This window comes from Ochotona princeps, chromosome 2, assembly GCF_030435755.1.
Source record: "Ochotona princeps isolate mOchPri1 chromosome 2, mOchPri1.hap1, whole genome shotgun sequence".
Classification (NCBI taxonomy): Eukaryota; Metazoa; Chordata; class Mammalia; order Lagomorpha; family Ochotonidae; genus Ochotona; species Ochotona princeps.
Window position 1 is genome coordinate 55,356,351 of NC_080833.1, and position 24,291 is coordinate 55,380,641.

The window sequence follows — 24,291 nt, forward strand, 5'->3', positions numbered from 1 at the left end:
CCACCATCAGGGAGCTGGGTGAGAAATGGAGCAGCTAGGACAGGAACCAGGACACCAGCCAATGCTTGCAAGGAGAGGATTTGCTTGCTGTGTCACCGTGCCAGTCCCTAGTAAATTTGTTCTTAATAGCCACCAGATAAGAGTATCCATGTAATCCTGATTCTGACGTGGAATGAAAAATTTTTTTTTTAAAGGGGGTACAAGGGACTGAAAGAGAGAGACCGAGTTTGTATCTTGTGGTTCACTGGTTCACTCCTTAGATGGCTACAATGGCCCCGTTGGGCCAGGCTGAAGCCAGGAGCTGGAACTCCGAAATTTCCTACATGGGTGATGGGTGGGAATCTTGGGACCTCTTTTTGACAGGCACATTAGCATGTAGTTGGATTGGAAATGCAACAGCTGATGCCAAAACACAGTGCAGGCATTTCCATTTCCGGTGGTAGCATAACCCTGTGCTTCAACTCTGGTCACCGGAAATATTATCAGTACTGATTTCCAGTTGCCTTCTGAATAGCCACTTTGACCTCAGCTGGATTGCCAGATTGCAGTTCTTGTGAGGAGACAGAAGGGTTCCTTTTTTATTTTATGTTGCTTTGACTGATGTGAAGAACTAATCTGTTTAGCCGTTTGGTTTCAAGTTATCCATTTGTCCCTGTTAAACTTTTTTACTTCCCTTACCTTATTGCTCTGCTTCTCCGACTTCAGTGTCATATTTTCCTGGAGTGTTAAAATGCTGGCTATAGAGTCATGTCTTCAGTGGGTTTGGGGTAACCACCTGAGCATTTACATTTAAAGTTTCCCAAAAGACACTGATACTGCTAATTCAGGGAGCATATTTTAAGACCACTGTGTCTTAAGATTAGATACCCTGAAAATATCTAAATTTGACTTTCTGTTTTTCACATTGTTTTACAATTATCTTAGTAAAGTTTTGGATTTTACTCTTTGTTTTTCTTCATAATTTGAAATAAGGTTTGTATTGATTGTCCACATTACATCTCATCCCATTCCCATCAGTAATACTCTCATCCAATCATATCCATGCTCTTATCTATTATTGACTCATTCATCCTCACAATACTTCTGTGAGGTAGTTACTTGGTTGTACTTGCATTTGTGACAGGAACCAGAGACAGTTAGCCCGTGAGGATGGTAAATCTAGAAAATTGATGTAAAATGTGTTATTAGATCTTAATAATGTTTTATGTTATTTTTAAAATAGGAGATTATGGTGGGCTCCATGTTTCAAGCAGAGATTCCAGTTGGCATTTGTAGATACAAAGAAAATGAAAAAGGTGGGTTTTTAGTAGTTAACATAGCTGAACCTATACTTTTGAAGTAATGAGAACTGTATTTTATTTGTACAACAAAATAAGAATGTGACAGCCTATTTGGTAACTCTTGGTTTATGAAAGTGAACCATACATTGTATCTGTCAAAAAAAAAACTTGCTTTTTTTTGTTGGTTTTTCCTGATTTTTGAAAATGCTCTGATTTTTACTGTTTTCTAATCTTTATAATTTAGTTTTTAAAAGCAAATTGCCACTAATAGGTTTAAAAACAAATTGCAGAGTAAATAACTGATAATAAAAGTTATTTGCTTTTGAACTTAGTTAACTTTTTAAAAAATGCTTTGATTTTCGTATTTTTAAAGTAATTTGTAAACACAACTTAAGTTTGACATAATTTTTTAAATCATTTTAATCTGCAAGTTCCAAGGTAAATCATTCTTTAAGTAAGAAACTTCTTGAAGATTTTTAAAAAAGAGTGTTTCATATTCCCCACTTGGAGGCTTAGAAAGAATGCTTGGGGTTTGTTTAATAATTTGGGTGTTTTTAAATTGTTAACTGATGAAGATTGTGTGTGCTATTGATTATCATATGTTTCCATACACTATATAATGTCCAGTCCTATTAAGCATATCTATTTTTTCAAACATTTATTATTTTTTCTTGATAAAAAAATATTCAGAGTCCCTTCTGCTAGCTTTTGTTTTTCCTTTTTTGAAATAGGAACACTGCATTTTTGTCATTTATAGTGATTCTACCCTATAGTAGACTATCAGAGCTGCTTACTCTTGTCCAGCTCTAACCTAAGTACCCTTTAATTAACCTTTCCCCATTTCTCCCTCTCCACTTTGCTCTTGGCACCCCTCCCTTTTGGTAACCCTCCCTTCTTAACTTCTATGAGAGTAACTTAAAATTTTTTTTATTATTATTTTTTATGTTTATGCTTATCTACTTGAAAGGCATAGAGAGGGAGAATCTTTCAGCTGCTTTCTGTTATTCTGCAAATGCTTGCAGCAGTCAAAACTACTTTGGGCAAAAGTCAGAATTGCAGAGTGTCATTCCAGTCTCCCATGTGGCTGGTGGCAGTCCCCACACTTGGGTCAGCAACTACTGCCCCCCCTGTATGCAGTCACAGGAGGTTGACTCAGAAGCTGAGGGAATGGGACTCCGAGCTGGCATTCAGACATGATCTCTGGGCCTCGTAAGCAACTGTTATATACCACATTTTCTTTATCCATTCATTAGTCAGATGGATATTCTGATTGTTTAATTTTCTTGACTGTTGCAAACAGTTGCTACAGTAACCACAGATGCTCAGATGTTTCATTGACAGAACGACTTTATTTGCTTTGTGTGTATATCCAGCAGTGGAACTGCTGAGTCATCTGTTAATTCTCATTTTGGAGGAACTTTCATTTTGTTTTCCACAATGCCTGTTCTCACATACACTTCTATTCATCATATGTAAAGGTTCCATTTTCTCCTCATCCTTGCCAGTACCACTTTTATCTTTATGTCTTTCTATAGTAACCAGCGTAACTTGTATGAGGTGTTTTATTTTGTTTGGATATTATTGATTTAAAGGTGGAAACATTGCCCATCAGCTGGTTCACTCCTCAGATGTTTGCAGTAGCAATAGCTGGACTGAAACCAAGAACCTGGGACTTTATCCAGGTCTCCCATGTGGGTGGCAGAGACCCAGCCATTTGATCATCACCTACTGCCTTTCAGAGTGCACATTTCTGCGATGCTTGCATCCCAGCTGGTAGCCTAACTAAATGCCCACCCCATCATTATTTAGATTTGCATTTTTCAAATGATTAATGAGAGTTTTTTTTTTTCTATTTTGTTGGCTATTTGTATGGATCCAGTGGGAAAGTATGTTTCTAAAGCTGACAGTTTTTAAATGGTATTGTTTGAGTATGGTTGTCTGTGTGTATTTGCTGTGAATGGTGTTTCCTAATCTCTTGTCAGATAGGTTAATTTCTCCTTTTCTGCAGATTGTCTTTTCATTCTATTCCGTTATTTCGTGAAAAAGCTATTTAGTTTGCTGAAACCCGCTTTGTCTATTTGCTTTTGTCTGTCTTGTTTTCACATTTAATCAGAAAAATTCTTGGCTATTCCAGTGTTTTGAAGTTTCTTCCTTTTATAATATTCAAGTTTTAGGTCTTATGCATTGGTCTTGAATTCATTTGAGTTGATTTTTGTGCATGGTGATACATAGGGGTCTGATTTCATTTTTCTACATGTAGTATCCAGTTGTCCCAGCACGATTTATTGAAAAAAATGTCCTTTCTTCAATGTATGTTCTTAACCTGACATGGTGGTGGAGCAGCTCATTGTCTGCCTACATCACAAACATCCCGTAGAGGTGCTAGTTCCAGTTCTGGCTCCTCCACTTTCAATCCAGCTCCTTGTTTATATCCTCAGTGAGAAAAAAAGGCCCAAGGCCTTGGGTTCTGTACCCATGTGGGAAACTCAGAAGAGGCTTCAGGTTCCCAGCTTAGCATCAGCCCAGCTTTGGTTATTGCTGCCATTTGGGGAGTGAACCAGTGGGTGGAGGACCTCTCTGTTTTTTCCCTCTTTCTCTCTGAACTCTGACTTTCAAGTAAAATAAATAAATCCTAAAAACAAACAGAAAAAGGTGGCTGTCAGTGCATGGGTTTACTTCTAAGGTCTCTATTCTGTTAATGTGTATGTTGATACCATCATGCTGCTTTAATGACATAGCTTTGTAATACATTTTTAGGTTAGGTAGTGTAAATGTCTCTTGCTTTACTCTTTTTGTTCAAGATTACGTTGGCTCCTTAGATTCCATCACCTGGTTTACTCTACAAATGCCTGCAACAGGCAGCAAGGGCTGGGTCGGAACAAAGCTGGGAGCCATTAGCTACATCCTTGTCTCCCACATGGGTGCAGGGAGTTCAAATTCCACTGTTTTCCCAGGCACATGAGCGAAGAACTTCATAGAAAGTGAAGCAGCTAAGATAAACCTGAGCCCAAATAGGTTGCCTTTACTGCAGGCATCAGCTTAGCTGGCTAATGCTGGCTAATGCTGACCCTCTCTTTGCGCTGTTTACATTAAAATCATGTCACCTGAAAACTAAGATAATTTGTTTTCTTCCTTAGCCTTTCTAATTCAGTTGGTCTTCATTTCTTTCTCTTGCCTAATTGTTCTGAATCATCTTGGATAATAGTAGAAATGAAAATAGACATTGTTACTGTAGTTACTAAGTTTTTAGGGAGAAAGAACCTTTAACTTTTCCCCCATTGAGTGTAATGTTAACTTTGGACCTGTTACATCCAATAATCTGATTCATTCAGTTTTTTTGTCATGAAGGATGATGTATTATATCAGATGCCCTTTACATGTTTATCGGAAAGATTGCACTATTTGATATATCACATTGATTTATGCACATCGTCCCATCCTTAGATCTTTGAGATGAGTCTCACTAGATCATGTTAAATGACCTTTTTAGTGTGCTGTTGGATTCAACTTGTTGAAATTTGGTTAAGCTTTTATTTTCAATATTGATTAAGGATTTTGGCCTGTACTTTTCTTTTTGTTGTTTTAATTGTATCTGGTATCAACATACTGGCTTTTATTTTGTGGGTCAATGTAAGAATTAACATTGCTTCCTTTTAAAATTTTATAAATTCTTAAATGTCTGGTACAGTGGAAAAAATGAAGTCACTTGATCCTAAGTTGTTTTTGTTTTTGTTTTTGTTTGCTGGGAGACCGTGTCTTATTGTTGCCATATTGTTACTTACTGTTTGCCTGTTGGTCAGTTCAGCCTTGATAAGGTCTGTTTTTCCAGGAATTTGTTCATTTCTTCTAGGCTATCATACTTTTTCGCATAGCGTTATTCAAAAGAATATCTAAAAATCCTTTATATTTCTGTAGTGTCAATTGTAACATTCTCTTTTTCTATTTCATTACGTTTTTTGTTTGGACCTGGCTAACATTTTGTCAGTCTTGCTCATATTTTCAAAGAGCATGATTTATATTTCATTGATTTTTTTTTTTTCTCCAGTTTCATTTCTTCTGCCTTCCTTGTTCTAATTTATGTTTGATTTTTTTTTCATTTCTTAGGGTGCAGTTGTAAGTTTAGGTTTTGTTTTTATTTTCAAGTGTTGGAGGAAGATGGTGCGGGGGTGGGGTCACTGTTGATTAAGAGAGAGGTCCTGTTGATTCACTCCCCAAATGCTGCAGTTGCCAGAGCTGGACTGGTCTGGAACCAGGAGCCTCCTCCAGATCTCCAGTATGGATACTCTGGCCCCAAGTACTTCAGCCCTCTCCACTGCTCTCCCAAGCGTTTTAGCAGGTAGCTGGACTGGAAGTGGAGCAGCCAGGACTGGTGTATGAAGTTCCTGTGCAGGTGATAATATTCTTACTTGCTGTGTCACAGCAGTAATTCAAGTTTGGGATCTTTCAGCCTTTTTGATGTAAGCATGATTGCTACTAAATCCCCTCTGAGTACTGTTTTTACTGTATTCCACCAGGTATTGAATTTGGATTTCTATTTATTTCAAGGAAACATTTAATATTCTTAATTTCTTGCTTCATTAATTGGTTCTTCTGGAGTAAGTTGTTAAGTTTTCATAGGAAATAGCTCCCATAGCTTCTCTTGTGATTGCTTTCCATTGTTTGCATTGTCTTTAGAAAAGAAGTTCATTATGATTTTTGTTGTACTAAACTTGTTGGGGCTTATTTTTGGCTTTACGTATGATCTACCTTGGAGAATGTTTTCAGTGCAGTTGAAGAATGTGCATTCTGCAGCTCTTGGATGAGACACTTTGTAGGTGTCTGCTAAGTCTAGTTCATCTAAGGAGCAATTTGCTGTTCCTTTGTTTTCTGCTGAATGATCTGTCCATTTGTGAAAATACAGTGTTAATAGTCCCCTGTAGGGCTATTAGTATTCTTTTATATTTCTGTGTACTTTGATATTGGGGATATATATATACTGAGAGTTGTTATTTTTATCCTACTTCGTTGAACCCTTAGTTTTTATATAATGACATTTGTTGTCTGTCTTTACTGCTTGTAACTTAAAATATTTTTATCTAATACAAGTATGGTTATTTCAGTTTTCTTCTTGATTCAATGATCATGGAATGTTTTATTCCATTCTTTCTGTTTGAGTTTCTTATAATTACTTCCCTCTTAAATCTGTGAGAGTGTTAAATTGTTTCTCTTTGTTTTGAGATTCATTTTATTCATTAAAGTAGCTATTTTGGATTTTTAAAACTATTTGTTTTTATTGGAAAGTCAGATTTTACAGAGGAGAGACAAAGATCTTCATCTGCTGGTTCATTCTGCAAGTGGCCACATGGCCAGAGCTGAGCTAATTAGGAGCCAGGAGTGTCTTCGGGGTCTCCCACATAGGTGCAGGGTCCCGAGGCTTTGGACCGTCCTCTCCCATTTTCCTAGGCCATAAGGAGGGAGTTGGAAGGGAAGTGTGCCACCAGGGTATGAACTGACACCTGTATGGGATCCTGGCATAGGACTTTAGCCACTGGGATGCCACAGTGAGCCCTGTTTTGAATTTTTTAATGCAACAATTTGCAAATGTCAGTTATTATCTGGTTTTAGCCGTCATTTTGCTAGTAAGGTGAGGTTATGGTACCTTTTTTTGTTTGTTTGTTTGCTTTTTTTTTTTTTTTTAGATTCTTAAATTTTTATTTGAAAGGCCAATTTTACACTGGTTCGCTCTCTGGATAAATACAATGACCAGGGCTGAGCAGGTCCAAGGCCGGGAGCTCCAATGCGTGTATAGGGGCCCTGAGACCTGAGATGTCGTCCACTCTTTTCTGAAGCTGGATTGGAAGTAGAGTAGCTGGAACATGAACTGCTACCCCTTTGGGATACTGATGCTAGCAGGAAGAGGATTAGCCTGTTGAGCTGCCCCCAATCATTTTTTCTTGCAAATTTTTGGAGTAATTCTTGGAGTACAGTGCCCTTTCTGCAGAGAAGGATTAATTTTTCCCACTCATAATCTGATTTTGTTTGTGCCTAATATTGAAATTCTAAGTGATTTATTTGTTCCAGTCTGAGCACATCTGCTATTGAGCACTACACTGTGCCATTGTTTGAAGTTAGAGTGTTGCTGTCTCGGGCCTTAAAGGGGTGTCTTAAGCTCATATTTGTTTCAGATACGCCATTCGTGGGTTGTTTAGAATAAACTGGAAATGTCTGAAAAGGTGTAATCTGTCCTTCAAACCACTTCCAGGAGCAGAATAGTTGGACATACCTAGTCATGGGGCCTTCAGTGCTATAATTCTGGTTAATACCGCCCAACCCACCAAGATCAGTGCATCACCAGGGATAACTCGATAGTCCAATATTTTGTTGGCCTCTGAGGTGAACTCACAGTCCAAGGTTGCCCGACAGGCACAAATGATGGTTGGCTCTGCACAGTTCCAATCATGTGAGGCCATGGGACTCCACTTGGTTAATAGAGCAGTTCCTGAGGCTTTCTTTTCAGGCACTGGCACGGGAAGGAAATCATTCAGTTCTGCCCATTGTTGAGTTTTGCTAGCTTGACAGTAAGTCCTAACATAGTACTTGCCCATGCTTGGGGAAGGGTTTTTTTTTTATATGAAAATATTCTTTTGTTTTGTTTTTCAATTTTTTTTTATTAATTACATTGCGTTATGTGATATGGTTTCATAGGCTCTGGGATTCCCCCAACCTCTCCCCATACCCTCCCCCGATGGTGGATTCCTCCACCTTGTTGCAGTATTACAGATCAAATTCAGTTGAGATTCTTTCATTGCAAGCATATACCAAGCAAAGAGTCCAGCATCTAATTGTCCAGATATATTCAATGGTGTCTTGGGGAGATCATCTCTGGAAAGGGTTTTAAATGTAGCCACTTCTTTTTTTTTTTTTTTTAAAGATTTATTCATTTTTTTATTCATTTTATTACAGCCAGATATACACAGAGGAGGAAAGACAGAGAGGAAGATCTTCCGTCCGATGATTCACTCCCCAAGTGAGCTTCAATGGGCCAATGCGCGCCGATCCGATGCCGGGAACCTGGAACCTCTTCCGGGTCTCTCACGCGGGTGCAGTGTCCCAATGCATTGGGCCGTCCTCAACTCCTTTCCCAGGCCACAAGCAGGGAGCTGGATGGGAAGTGGAGCTGCGGGGATTAGAACCGGCGCCCATATGGGATCCCGGGACTTTCAAGGCGAGGACCTTAGCCGCTAGGCCATGCCGCCGGGCCCCGAATGTAGCCACTTCTTAAAGGCTGTCAGGAAGTTGGGTCTCATAGTCATTAGGCCCTACATCTCTAGTGGGGCCCTAGGGTCCATGTAAGAATAGAAAGGATACACACCAAAAAAGTCTATCCCAGTGCAGTCCAGGTCTGCACTTCATGCAGGGGCTGTCTGGAAGTCCCATTTAGGCTTTCTCTTGTGCTGCATCTCACCATGGTGGGCCTAGCTCTGATCTGCAAGGAAAATTCCCCAAATTCCTTTCCTGACCTATTTCCCAACTGCTGGAATCTTGGTCCATTATATGCCAGAGGTGAGGGAGGGAATGATGAAGCTACTCTTCGGAGCTGCTTGGCTAATGTGGGTCAGAAGGCTCAGTCTGTGCTGACTTAGGGATAGGGACCTATGGGTGCTGCCTGACACTGATCAGATTTCAGTCTCGACAGGTCTGGTACTAGAATTGGAGTTTAGGACCTGGACTTAATTCTTTATTTTCCCTGCAGCAGGCAAGGCATCTCTGCATTACACTAATTGTAGCTTGAAGAATGAGGCAGCTGTTTCCTTATTGCTTTCTTCAATGAATCTTCTCTTAGTTGTCCTAAAGCCAGGCACTGTGATCTGTCACCAAGCTTCCATAGTTCTTGTGAAAGTGATTTGATGCGGGCCTGGTGGCGTGGCCTAGCGGCTAAGGTCCTCACTTTGAAAGCCCCGGGATCCCATATGGGCGCCGGTTCTAATCCCCGCAGCTCCACTTCCCATCCAGCTCCCTGCTTGTGGCCTGGGAAAGGAGTTGAGGACGGCCCAATGCATTGGGACACTGCACCCGCGTGAGAGACCTGGAAGAGGTTCCAGGTTCCCGGCATCGGATCGGCGCGCATTGGCCCGTTGAAGCTCACTTGGGGAGTGAATCATCGGACGGAAGATCTTCCTCTCTGTCTCTCCTCCTCTCTGTATATCTGACTTTTTAATAAAAATAAATCTTTATAAAAAAAAAGAAAATGATTTGATGCATAATTGAAGTTGATTTCTTAATGGGGAGATGATCATTGGAGCATCTTGGCCAACCACTGTCTTGCTTTGCCTGTTCTGTAGCTTTGTCTTCAGTATCTGATGTTTGATCTTGAAAGTTGGGTAGTTAAAAGGAGGAGCTAGGGGCTGATGTGATTGTTCAGTGGCTAAGTCCACACTTTGCAAGCGCCAGGATACCACATAGGTGCTGGTTCGTATTCCAGCTGTTCCACTTCCTATTCAGCTCCCTGCTTCTCTGGCCCAAAGCCTTCGGACCCTGCAGCCACTTGGGGGACGTGAAAGAAGCTCAAATCAGCTCAAGTCGGGCCATTGCCGCCATTTGGGGAGTGAACCATTGAATGGAAGATCTTTCTGTCTCTCCTCTCTGTAAATCTGATCTGCCTTCTCCCCACCCCCCAAAAAATAATATTTAACAAAATTTTAAAAGTAAAAGGAGAAGCTGGATAAAGAATAAAATAAGGGCAATTTGGAACTCAAAGGACAAATGAATTCAGATCCATCTTCCACTGCCTTTATCCTTGATAAATTCCACAGGAGAATCTAATGTGACACGTTTCTTCTGTTAGCAGTATGACCCTTGGCTGTAGGGTTTGAGAAGCTGGTACAGGGTACTGGGGTAGGTTGCAGATAAACCAACTAGCAGATGAGGAATGGTGTCAACTACAAAAGCATCCTTTTATCTTTTGTGCACAAAAACAAAAATGCGCACATTCTCCAAAGAGTGTGTGCATTGTCATGCATGCAGTGATAGAGATGTTTATTTTTTGCTCCACATTTCAGTTTTATATGTTCAAAAACTTTTGGAGTTGTATAAGTCTTCTGTTGCTTTTAGCATCCCCTTCCTACATCTTACTTTATAAGGATACACCTGTTTTTAGGACAAACAACAGGTCAGAAGCAGCAAGAAAACACAGGCAATAAATTTTTGTGACAACAGAAGATACTTGACAGCTTGAGTTTACAAAGAGAGGAAGATCTTCCATCTGCTGATTCACTCCCAAAGTGGCTGCGACAGGTGGAGTTAAGTTGAGCCGAAGCCAGGGGCCAGGAGCTTCTTCCGGGTCTCCCATGCAGGTGCGGGGGTCAAGGCTTTGAGCCTTCCTCTACTACTTTCCCAGGCAACAAACAGGGAGCTGGAAGGGAAGCAGGACTACCGGGATTAGAACCAAGACAAGGACTGTAGCCACCAGGCTACCATGTTTGGACCCTCTGTGGACATTTTATAACTGAATGCAAAAATAATCTGGCTTTTGTCTATTTTGTAGTTAAGATTTATTGTGTTTTACTTTTTTTGTCTCCAACTTAGGTAAAATGTGAGAAATAAACCGCATTTTCAACTTTTTAATGCGAATGTAATATTAATGCAAGGAATGCACATTCAGTGTAAGTTCATGCAGTTCTAAGGAAACATTCTGCTTTGCAGAAGTTAACTGTTGAGTTATTTCTTTTTTGAAAATAAACGAAGAACTAAGAGACTTATTGCTTTTAAAGTTTTTGACCGAGAAAGACGGTAGTGCCTATCCTGACAGTTTTTTATTTAGTAAATGGGTAGGAAACATGGTCATTACTTAGCAAATATTATGGCTATCGTTTATCTGAATAAATTGTATGTTTAATTTTAATAACTATACCACTGAAATTTTTGTCTTTTTGTGCGTTCAAATATCATACTGAATGTAAATTACCACAGTCTTGATTTCTTTAATCTTTTAAAAGATTTGTTTAATTAAAAGACAGTCACCAAGGAGCTGGAAGACAGTAGGATCTAATATCCTCTGGTTCCCTCCCCAAATTGCCACAGTGTGGGGTCTGGGCCAAACTGAAGTCAGGAATCAGGAGCTAATCTTTTTTTTTTAACTTTTATTTATTTTACTATTACTGTTATCATTTTATGATACAGTTCCGTAGGTCCCTGGGATTTCCCTTATCCCCTCCCCAACTCCCCCCCCCCCCGCCACCGTGTTCCCCTATATCATTACTGAAGTATAGTTCTTCATACACAGTGATATGTGCATTATTGTGGGCATGGACAATGGCAAGAGAATTTAAACATCCTTACCCCATTCTGCCATCTTGATTCTCCCAGGAGCTGATCTTGTACGTCTTTCATTGGGTACAGGGATCACAGCACTTGGGCATCCTGTACTGCTCTTACAGGCCATTACCAGGGGACTGGATTGGTGGTGGAGTAACTGGGACTCAAATTAACCTATTTGGGAAGCTGGTGCTGCATTTCCAGCTTAACCCACTACATCACAGCACCCATTAATTCTGGTTCAAGTTTTCAGTGCTAACATCATTTGGGAAAGCATTGTCTGTGTTTTCTTTTTTAAAGGAAGTAGTGTGATTGATTAATCGTTCTCATTTTGAGAATTTAAGCTTGATCATGTAAAGAGCAGTAGATTTGTCTTAGCAAAGAGATTGTTTTTCACTAGTTGCTTTCGTGATACCCAGAATTAACCTGCAGTTGAGATACTCTACACATATAACAAACTTTTGAGGTTCGTATGTAAACTACTGTTTGCAATAAAAGTTGTCAAAGGAAGATTGCTCATTAGTAAACATTCTTAGGGAAAATTTTCAGAGGATATTTTGTATAAGTTTTATAAACAGACTTTTTAATAAAAAATCCACGGGAGTAAGTGTTCATGTTTTTGTTGGAAGAATGACATAAGGGCCCCAGTGGGGTATCCTAGTGGTTAAAGTCCTCTCTTTACATGCCCCAGGATCCCATATGGGTGCTGGTTTGTATCCTGGCTACTCCACTTAACCTTCCAGCTCCCTGCTTGTGGCCTAGGAAAGCAGTCAAGGTCAGCCCAAAGCTTTGGGACCCTGCAACCACATGGGAGACCTGAAAGAAACTCCTGGCTTCTGGCTTTGGATCGGCTCATCTCTTGCCATTTGCAGCCACTTGGGCAGTGAACCAGTGGAAGGAAGGTCTTTCTCTCTACAAATCTGACTGTCCTAATAAAAACAAACAAATCTTACAAAGAATTACTTGATAATCAGAATTTCCCCCATATGCTTTTTTGAAAAAAAACATTTTTTTTTAAATAACCAGAGAGAGAGGGAGACAGATATTTTCCATCCATTTGTTCACTCACTCTCCAAATGGCTACAATTTATCCATCCAGTCACTGACCAGAAATGTGAGTTCTCTGACTTGCTGTGGCTCATTTATTTACTACTGGAACTTTTTTTGAAAATTGCTTTATTTTGACAACCTTTACATAGTTGATTAGGGCACAAAGGGTCAAGGGCTTCAGGAAATAGGTAAGACTAGTGTTTCCACGTTTTTTGTGGGTTTTTTTGTTTGTTTTTGTTTTTTTCCTGTATCTGGGGTAAAGGGGGAGATAAAGGGAGAAGCCCCACTCAGCCTCACCCATCCCAGGTCCCCATGTGGGTCATGATCCAAGGGTTGTTTTGATAATTATTGCTGGAACTCTTCAGGCTGTGTTCACCCCAACCAGACCATTTGAGAAGGGGTTTAATTTCCATAGTGATACTAGACAAGTGAAAAGCAGTCTGATTCTTAAAGCAACTGATTTTTTCAGTTCTATTTGTGCTTTATTTATTCTTATGTACTTAATACAATTTGTAACTAGACTATAGAAGGAATGCTGGTCAAGAGGCTACAGTGCACAGAATGGCTCTCTGACACTCACCACCAGAAAGAATTATCTGACCAGAAAGCTCAGTAAAGTCAAGATTGAAAACCCCATAGTGCATAAAGTGAGAACTGGATGAATTATTTTGAGTAAAAAAGAAAAAGCCAAGGGAAAACACATGATTGGCCCATATTTCCAAATTTTTATGCTTGTGTGACATAAATTTGTAATTGCTGGAAAGTAAGTGGTGAGTAGAAAAGGCAATTTGAATGCTTTTAATGAACCTTTGGCAAGTTATTTTAATTCTTACAGATCTTAATTGAAGAAAAGAAACCAGTGCCATTAGTTAGTGCAGGTTCAGCATTCCTTATAAAAAGCTGAGACCAGAGGTGTTTTCAGTTTCGGAGCATTTAAGGTTTCAGATTTCAGTCTGTGAAAGTACTAATTAAACAAGCAGAAGTCATTTAACTTGTATGGGAAAAACTATGATAGGCAAGTTAAAGGCTGTGTGATTGATCAGAATGACTGTTTAAGAATACGGAGATACCTTTTATCATCCCCATCATTGTACCTTGTTAATTACACATTAGCATTTCGATCGTTACATTAAATCTTCATTTATTTATTTGAAAAGTTAAAGTACTAACAGAGATCTGTCATTGACTGGTTGGACCTATGTAGGCCAGGCCCAATCCCAGAGCCAGGAACACAATCCTGGTTTCCCACCTGGTGTCTTGAGACCCAACAAGCTGATGCAGTGGTCAGAGAATTTTCCTTAAGCATTTGTAAAGCTGGTAGCTAATAAATGAACATTTATTCATTGGAAATTGATTTCCTGTATGTGGAAAGGTTGTTTTATTTTGTTTTTTATGGTTTTATGGTATGGTCTCAGCTTCTTCCTATGTCATTTTTTCTTTCCTCTGGTCCATGTGTAATACACTTCTCCTGTTTTGTACCTGCCGCTTCTTAAAGTTTTCCTCCAGCTAGATACATAGAATGGAGGCAGTGAAATTGTTTTGACAAATCATTTTATTAAGGTGACAAGCTCCATTTAATGTTTTTAATTCTGTTCTGGATCCTAAAGTAGAAAGCTGAAAGATGTATCAATGCTTTGATGCTTACGTGTGCTCCCCAGATGAGCATCATCAGGACCCTAGCTCATATGTGCTGAAGCAGTCTTTAACAAGATACCTAAACACTTCCTTGTTCTTCAATTCCTACATTCTAAATTCTTCATGGAGCACATATAAATTGTCATCCAATAATATGAGGAGGGTATATTTGTGATTGCTTCTCAAAAGTTCTAAAATTTTGGTTTGGAAATGTATTTAAAAAGGCAGTTTCAGGGACCGGCGGCGTGGCCTAGCAGCTAAAGTCCTCGCCTTGCACGCACTGGGAACCCATATGGGCGCCGGTTCTAATCCCGGCAGCTCCACTTCCCATCCAGCTCCCTGCTTGTGGCCTGGGAAAGCAGTCGAGGATGGCCCAAAGCTTTGGGACCTTGCACCCACATGGGAGACCCGGAAGAGGTTCCTGGTTCCTGGCTTTGGATCGGCACAGCACCGGCCCGTTGCGGCTCACTTGGGGAGTGAAACATCGGATGGAAGATCATCCTCTCTGTCTCTCCTCCTCTCTGTATATCCGGCTTTCCAATAATAATAAAATCTTTCAAAAAAAAAAAAAGTTTCAGAACATTTCATTTCATTACATTTTAGTAATTGAGATTTTGAAAATTCAGCATGCTCATGCCATTTTATATCATTGTGTTATCTATGTTTCTATTACTATGTAGTTTTTTTTTAATCTCTGATTTAAAAAAAAAAAAGGTTTGTTTATTTTTGTTGGAAAGCAGGTTTAGAAAGGAGAGACCAACAGATCTGCTGGTTCATTCCCTGTGTCCAGAAATGGGCCATTCCAAAGCCAGGAGCTGGGGGATTTTTCTGGGTCATCACATGGGTGCAGGGTTCTAAGGACTTGGGCCATCCTCCACTAGTTTCCGAGGCACATTATGGGGAGTTGTGTTGAAAGTGGAATAAGCAGGACTCTATCTGGTGCTGCATGCAGTAGTTTAATGTATTATGCCATGGTGCCAGACTGCACTATTCAGTTTTAATCTTGTTTTTCTATATATATGTCTTTTTTTGGTCTAATCATAATAGTATAGTTGCTTTTACGATCTTAATATTCTAGTGGTTCCATAACAAATTTAAAAACAGCTATTGCCTATTTAGATTTAAGGCACAATATGCATATTTTATGTAGAGTGAGGGTTTAACTGAAAAATAATTTAATCTACTGGAACCAGGAAGGGCAGAATTAGGATTAGGGTTACTCTGTGTTACTCTAGTTGTTCTCACATTGTGATTATTACTGTTATTTGTGTAAAATTAAGTGAAATAGTCTGAGGTTAATGAAATAATCAGGGCTAGTCTTGTATGTCCAGCTAACCATGATTCCAGGGATTTGATTTGTTAATTGGGGACATCTGACTAGGGTGTCTACTAGGCTTAAGTAATGATATTTGTAACCTGTAATTACTTTGGGGTCTTCAGAAATTCTTTTATCTGCCAAGTAGTTTGTGCTTGTTTCATAAGGCCAGATGTAGGTAGGGTTTTTTATATGGTCTTATTCATCCCATACTCATTATAAGATGAAAACTACAGTCAGCCACCTTTTACAGTCAGCTGAGCCAGGCAAGCACAGGACAGAAGTCAAAAGCTGTATACCCAGATTCACCTGTCAGTGAGGTTTTATTGTATTTATGATTGAGAATTGCACCAGGAGGTTTGGAAAAGAGTAGCAATCCTTACGGAAAGTTTTCTAGATACCATCTTTGACACGGCAGTTTGGGAATATCTGTTTTGGGAAACAAAAAATAATTTTTCTGAGGTTCAATTCTGAATCAGTAACTTTAGCACAGCTTTCCTCTTAATTGCCTTAAAGTTTTATTATTATTATTATTATTTATTTAAAAGGAAGAGTTACAGAGAGAGAAGGGGAGACAGAGAAGATCTTCCATCTTCTGGTGTGCACTCCAAATGGCCACAGTGACTGGGGTTGGAGCAAGGACTGTGGAGCTTCCTTTGGATCCCCCACAGAGGCCCAAGCACTGTGCCATCTTCCACTGCTTTCCCAGAAACATTAGCAGGAGCTGGATCAGAAGTGGAGTAGCCAAGTCTCAAACTAGTGCCAAGATGGAATGCTGTCATCATAAGAGCTTTACCCACTGTACCACAATGCCAGCTTCTTGATTAACAACTTTTAAACAGTCTTGAATCACTGTTCGAAGAATTGTGTTCCCTTTGCTTCTGTGATGCCACCCTTGGTGGTCCTTCTATGTCAGTTCCTTCTTAACTGTATCTGTTATCTTCCTGTAGTCTAGAATTCTACAAAACTCTGTCCTAGGTCATTTTCCTTTCTTTTGCCTTTTTTAATTTTGGTGAATTTTAAACTTTAACATTATAGAAATTATGATAAAACTTGTGAAATATAGCTTTTTTTTAAATGAAAATCATATAGATGAAAGTACATTTTCAAGCATCACAGAAAAGTATGAAGAAATTGAAAAATGCCGTCAAACCACCAGGAAATGAGCAACATTAACTATGATGTACATTTCTTGAGACATTTTTCAAAATAGTTATTTTTACTAACATCCATTTGACCTCAGTTTTTGTGTTGTAATTATTTTAATGAGCGTCCTGAAACTAAGTGGAGTTGTTATCCCCCATTTCACAGGTGAGGCAGAAAAAAAGAAAGTAATTTGCTCAAGGTCATACCAGTAGTAAGTGGTGCTATTCAAACCAAAAAGCTTGGAATGTGATTAACTTCAAACTAGAGACAAATTCTAAATAGAAGTAGTATCACTCACAGTTCAGAATGCTTAACTGACAAAGGCAATAAGTGTTGCACTGGGAATAAGCCAGGCAGGTGGTGGTACCCCATTTCACCACTTGTTCTTCATCAGTAAGTTATTAAGTTGTTACTTGTTCAGTGATACATTAAACAAAGTCCTGCAAAAACTGACAAGTTTTATTAACTTTATGTGTTACTATTTTAGTTTATGAAAATGATGATCAGCTCCTGTGGGACCCTGAGTATTTATCAGAAGATAAAGTAATTGTATTTCTTATGGATGCATCTAGAAGAACAGGTGATGAAAAAGGAGTAGAAGCCATTCCTGAAGGATCTCACATAAAAGACAATGAACAGGTACATAAACAAATGACTGTTAGAATTTCTCCAAGTAATATACATTTATAAATTTTAGTGCTGTCATTTCATTGTTACTGTTTTGTCTATCAGAATTCCTGTAATGTAATTGACAAAGAATCTGAGGTTAAAATCAGTGAAAGATGCTCATTGTTAGCACCCCCACTGATGTTTCATTTTCCTATAAGTAGTTTATTTTGGCTATCACTGTGACTCTGGGTATTATTAACTTACTCATCTGGGGTAATATTTATTATATTCTTGGAAAAACTAGTGTCTATCACAAATCTATAATTTTTTTCTTTTATAATTTGTGTAAAACTGTAATAACTCAAATAGCCACAAATAGATTCTTATTTATGTACGATAATTTCTTTTTATTTCTAAAATTCTGAAATACTGTGGCTCCAAAGTTATGGATATTTACTTTCCCTACGTGACATATATTTAAAGGTAACTAATTATCGAGATTGAATGTCTGGTTCTTTTTCCTTTGTATTCCATATGTTACATTCAGGAAAATTGTCTTCAAGAAAGGATTAAACTGTTACTGGGTACCAAAAAAACCTCGGCTCTCTTAAACCTTTACTCCCTTATGAGATTGTAGTATTGAACTGTTCATAGTATGAGTCATATATATGAAGCCTTTTAATTTTCTAGGCTTTATATGAATTGGTCAAATGCAATTTTGATACTGAAGAAGCATTGAGAAGATTAAGATTCAATGTAAAAGCAGCAAGAGGTAAACACATATATATTAAATTTTGTCTGCAAGATTTTTTATTTAAGATTTATTTACTTTTATTGCAAAGTCAGATTTAAAGAGAGGAGGAGAGACAGAGAAAATCTTCCCTCCGATGATTCATTCCCCAAATGACTGCAACGGCCAATGCTATGCCGATCTGAAGCCAGGAGCCAGGAGCTTTCTTCCAGGTCTCCTACGCGGGTGCAGGGTCTCAAGGCTTTGGGCCGTCCTCGACTGCTTTCCCAGGCCACAAGCAGGGAGCTGGATGGGAAGCGGGACTGACCGAATTAGAAATGGTGCCCATATGGAATCCTGGCGTTGTGTTGTAGCCAGGGCTGGTGTTGTGTTGTAGCACCTGTGTCATCGACTTCCCATCTGGGTGATGCTTCTTGTCTTCTGCTGCACTTCTGATTCAGTTGCCTGCTGATGTGCCTAGGAAAAGCAGTTGGCTGATGGCTGCCGCCCGTGTGGAAATCTGGAGGAAGCTCATGTCTCCTGGGTTGGCCTAGCCCAGCCCTCACTGCTGGCAGCTGTGTCAGGGGTGAAGAAGCAGATGCAGGATCTGTCTTTACTGCTCTCCTTAACTCTGTGCCTCAAATAAATAAACCTTAGGGAGGAAATAAAGCCATTTAAGCAAATATTTAGAAATACATTGATGTCTTCAAATTTCAAGACACATGTATAAATATTTTCTTAATTGATCTTAGTAACAATCTTGTAAGTGACTTGGTTGAAGCAGACATAATTCGTACGCTGTGAAGCCAAAACTACAATCTTGATTTTCCTTTTTTACTATAATTCTGACTACCATCCTGCTTCATAAGGAGTATTCTTCTTAAATATTAACAGATGATGTTTATGTATTTATCCAACAAAAAAAAAATGAGTCTCCTGAGTTTCAGGATGTAAATATAAAGAAAATCCCTGCCTTTGTGGTGCTGATGAACGTGGCTTAGGAAACTGAAGAGAAGTTGTGATGAATTCTTCTGAGAATGAGAGTACTGTTGACATCTGTTTCATTGGGCTTTCACTTTATTTGGGGAAGAGAAAGAAAGCGTTAGGAGGATTTTTGCTCAGGTGTAAAGCACTTACCTCTGAAAGCAGGTGTGATATTATAGAAAGCAGGAAATAATTCAGGCAAAGAGGAGACCATGCAGAGTTTGAAGTAAAGACAAATTTATTGGACTTAAGGAATTAGAAGATGTGTACTATAGTTGAATCATGGAGAATTGAAGACATCCAAGGGGAGATAGACAGGGATCAAGCCATTAGAAATTTTATGAAATCAAGAGTTTTTCATCTTATATTTTGTAATGATTAGTAATAGAACTAATGAATAAAATACTTTCTTCATTTTTACTGCACAGTTAAATATTTACAGTGAATTTTTTTTATTTTGTCACATATGACCATGAGGGAAATATTTCTTAAGTTTCTCACCCATATTTTATCAGAGGAATTGTCTGTGTGGACAGAGGAAGAGTGCAGAAATTTCGAACAAGGGTTGAAAGCCTATGGAAAGGATTTTCATTTGATTCAGGCTAATAAAGTAAGTAAAAATATTTATTGTTTCTTATAAAAGGAAATTTAGTTTAATGGCTCTTAATATTTTATATATTTGGTGTATTTTCTGGTGCTAAAGATTTCACATTTGATACTGAAATAGTTCATAGCAAATTATAATAACCATGCCTAGATTTCCTTACAGAGTTTCCAGGTGACTAGAGGTATTCAAGAATGAACTTCACTTGTAGCTATGTTGATGAGATATTTAGAAGGTTGCGTATGTGTGCCAAGAGTGGGCATTTCGACAGTCTTAGGCAGTGTTGTAAGGGTAGACTTTAATTAATTTTGAAATTTAAAAGCACTTGAGTCTTTATTGACCCATAATCACATACTTAAGGTCTAACCTGGTTTGAATCAAGATTGAATTTAATGTTGGAAGCATCTGTGTCGGTAGGTATTGTCATAAATTTAAATTTTATTTGACATGTTCACTTAACCATTCTATATTGGTAATATCAGTTCTGTAGTGGAATTTTTGTTAATTATTTGTATATTTGATTTGAGGTTTAACCTTACACAAAATTAAGTAAAATTTTGAATTTACACAATTACTTAGAATAGAGAAGCTCGTTATACCTTTGTGAGATAAAACAGATGTAATCAAAGCTTCAATACAGTTAATTCCTAGGCTATTAATATCACATTTTTAATGACTACTAAAGGATCTTGGCTTTATGTAGCTCCTAAAGTATATCCTCTCAGTTTTTTGTGGCAGCTTATCTAGAACTGTGTTCAAGGTTGTTAGGTAAAACTCTAAATTGTACTTGTACATGTGATCTGTTAGTATCCCCTTGATTTTTTTTCCTAACTTAATATGTAACGTTAGTTTATGTTTGCATAAAGTAGTTCTAAGTTTGCTTTTCTTAGTTTTTTCAGACATTAATATATGTATTAGTTCTTTATTCTCTTGGTGGATTTTGGTAGCTGAGATGAAACATAACCAAAAGAGAAGTTTTGAATTTTTAGTATTTAGGACAACTTAGAACAGTTTCATTGCTGTCAGTAAGGTATACCCCTAATGTGATATCAATCTGATACTCTTAAATGTAGTTAAAATTCCAGGAAAGCAAAAATGTATTATATGTCATGATGCCTAGCCATAGATTCATGATTCTTCCCACTTTCAACTTTATCACTACTATTTCATGATTAAAGGGGAAAATAAGATTTTTCCAAAATGTGTGTTTGAATTCAAACAGCATTGAATCAAGCCATGGTATATATCTGGAGTTAAATAGATAGAGGGTGGGGCTGGATTATAGTAGCAGTAATTTACCCCACCAATGTTATTTTTATTTGTTTATTTTTAAAGGAGTAAGAACTTAACTGGGTGACCTGAAATTATAAAACAGAAAACAAACAAACAGAAACAACATACTTAACATGCTAATAAAACATGATCTGAATTTCTTTCCAAATTTTCTGTATGATGATACCTAGTATTATAGAGTAGAAATCCGTTGACATGTATATAACATTGTCATGTTGAAAAATGGAAGGAGCAGTGTTTAACAAGAATTGCCCAGTAAAAACATCAAGGTTTTGTTTAATGCGTAAACTTTAGATCTTCATTCTAATTTCTAGTATGAGGGCTTATTTTCCATAATGTTAATTTTTGATGCCCCAAAAATGTCATCATATTTTACTTTCAGTAAGACACAGTAGACTTGACTTGAATCTATTTAGAAATAAAATTCTAATAGACAAAGTGCTTGAAAGAACTTTTTAAAACTTTGATTTCTATCAGTCTGTGAGCAACACGGGCCAGAATTATAAAGTACAGCAGAGAGGAAGAAAGAAAAGTAAGTGTCGGGTAAAGAAAGATGTCATCAACAATTATTTTCAGGTGAAATCAGTGCCACAGGATACAGCCTGTTTCAACTGCAGAAGTTTTGGGGGTTTAAGCATTACCAGTTTTTATTCAAAACCTTTTTCCACTCTAAACTCCTAGTGGTGCTATTCATCAACCCTACCAGTTCTGTAAGCCATCTAACAAAAAAATTTTTTTTTATATATCACATTGATATCATTAATGTTGAAAATACCTGAAAGGAGCCATTCGGTTGCACAAGTAGATACGGCATGGTGTACCACAGGGATAACTTAGTACGGCGGAGCATCACCTTATCATAAGAGCTGCTTGCTCACTGTGACATATTCTGACTTTCTAGAAGTAAATTAATTCAGTCTGTATTGTTATTGGATCTTAATGGTAGGAAATTAGATTCCCTACGTTCTCTGAGTCAAAAAGTATTTGCAGACTTGATATGACATTCATGTTTACCTGAATGACACTTCCAAGCATTTTAAATAGGGAGTATTTATCTTTATAGTAAGTTAAGATGTTAGTAGGTAGTGTATTGTTTCTCAGTGAAAGTTTAGGAAGAATAACATAAATATAGCTGCTGGAGCATTGTAGTTTGCACACAATACAGTGTGTGAGTTCAGGAGTTATTTTCAAATTTGAGGAGATTTTCATGAAATGGCTTTGTTAAAGAATAGGTAATTCTTAAAAACAATCATTTTGTTTCCTGTAGGTTCGAACAAGATCAGTTGGTGAGTGTGTGGCATTCTATTACATGTGGAAAAAATCTGAACGCTATGATTTCTTTGCTCAGCAAACACGATTTGGAAAAAAGAAATACAATCTTCATCCTGGTGTAACGTGAGTTCATTTCTTTAGATTTCATATATTTTTGTTAGGCTTTTCTAGATTTTCTTGGGAGAGTTAGATTTTCAAAATATTACCTTTATGAGTCCTGCCTTGCATGTCCAGGATCTCATATGGGTGCTGGTTTGTATCCTGGTTGCTCCATTCCCTTCCAGCTCCTTGCTTGTAGCCTGGGAAAGCAGTAGAAGATGGTCCAAAGCTTTGAGACCCTGTACCTACGTGGGAGACACAGAAAAAGAAGCTCCTTGCTCCTGGCTCTGTTCTGGTGTTGCGGCCACTTGCGGGTGAACCAGCAGATGGAACATTCTTCTCTGTTTCTTCTTTTCTCTAGAAATCTGACTTTCCAATAAAAATTAAATAAATTTTTAAGAAATAATACATATTACCTTTATGGTAGACTTTACCTTAATTTAAATTGAATGTATGTTTCCATGTCTTTTAAAAAAATTATTTTTATTGGAAAGGCAAATTCACAAAGAGATAGATGCAGTGAAAGATCTTCCACCCTCTGGTTCACTCCCCAAGTGGCTGCAATGTCTGGAGCTGAGCTAATCCAAACCCAGGAGTCAAGAGCTTCTTCCTGGTTTCCCATTTGGGAATAGAGTCCCAAAGCTTTTGGCCATCCTATACTGTTTTCCGAGAGCACAAGCAGGGAGCTGGATGAGAGCTGGAGCAGTCAGGACAGAAACCCGTATGGGATCCTGGTGCATGCAAAATGAGGATTTAGCCTCCAGGCTATTGCACCAAACCTTTTACATGTCTTCATAGGGCAGACTTTTTTTTTTTTTGGCAACTATTTTTTTTATTATAAATAATACACATTTATTAAAAATTCAAATACAGAAATAAAAGCACAATATCCCACCCAGTATACAGACAGCCACATAAATCCCCTTCCCTCTAATCCCATTCCCCAGAGGTTATCACTGTGAACAAGTTAAAGTATATCCTTTGAAACATTTTCCTTTGTATATGCAAGTATATATAAACACAGATAAATGCACTTTAGCCTTTTACAAAAATGAAATCATGTAAATGTACATATTAATCTTCAATTTCTATCTTCATTCATTCAATATACAGAAAATTCACAACAAATCTGATTATCAGTCCTCTTGGGTTCGTTTTCCATTATATAAAATTCATATTCAAGCATCAATTACAAAACTCTTGATAATATACTTCCTGCCATCTTTGAATCTCATCTCCAACCACTCCAGTATGAAAAGACTGGAACATAAATTACCTTAAATTCTTCCTGAAACAAAGGCAATACAATCAAACAAACAAACAAACAAACTAGGAACACACTCTGTCATTCCTAGATTTTGGCCTTTTCACTTTGTGTTACATTCTGCCTGGACTTTTCCATCTGGCAAGTCCCTAATTCTTCCAACAATCAGCTTAAAAATGATCTCTAGAAGACAAGACTTCCCAACTTTTTTCAAGACATAATCACTTCTCTATTTACCCCTATACTTCATAGCTAGCTTCTTAATTGTACTTATCTCACAGTACTGCAGTAATTCATTTACATGTTTTGAGTTACCTTTCCATCCAAAGGATCTGATGGAGTGTTTATCTTGGAGCAGGTACTCAGCAATTTAACTATTGAGGAACCAATGCTTTAGGAACATTTGCTGAGTACCTACTATGCACAGAACCATATCCCAAGCATGAAAAGAAACTTACCATTTTGTCCTAAGGAACTTACCATTTTCCTATTATTTCCCCTGGGTGGATGGGGGAGGGACAGAACACATTTATTATAAGACCACATATTGGGACAGAGAATTGGGATCTGGTAGGCTCTGTGCCACATTTAACAGATCTGCTGGACAAACTACCCGTTATTTTGTGATTTATTTGATTATGCAATGCCTTGTTCCTAAATGAATTTGAGGCAAATGACTATAGATTTTTTAAACCAACTATATGTCAGAAGCAGTAT

The 24,291-nt window shown here is 38.0% G+C and overlaps 1 protein-coding gene across 9 annotated transcripts in view; it reads left to right on the forward strand.

Moving 5' to 3' along the window:
• The window catches only part of MIER1 (MIER1 transcriptional regulator), a 69,699-nt gene that overhangs the window by 34,837 nt on the left and 10,571 nt on the right, over positions 1-24,291 (forward strand). For all 9 annotated transcript variants that reach the window (XM_004588745.4, XM_036494517.2, XM_058657788.1 and 6 more), the window contains 5 exons: positions 1,223-1,295; positions 17,207-17,358; positions 18,019-18,100; positions 19,558-19,652; positions 22,207-22,334. In XM_004588745.4, coding sequence (XP_004588802.1) covers positions 1,223-1,295; positions 17,207-17,358; positions 18,019-18,100; positions 19,558-19,652; positions 22,207-22,334 — 530 coding nt within the window. The remainder of the gene's footprint in view (positions 1-1,222; positions 1,296-17,206; positions 17,359-18,018; positions 18,101-19,557; positions 19,653-22,206; positions 22,335-24,291) is intronic.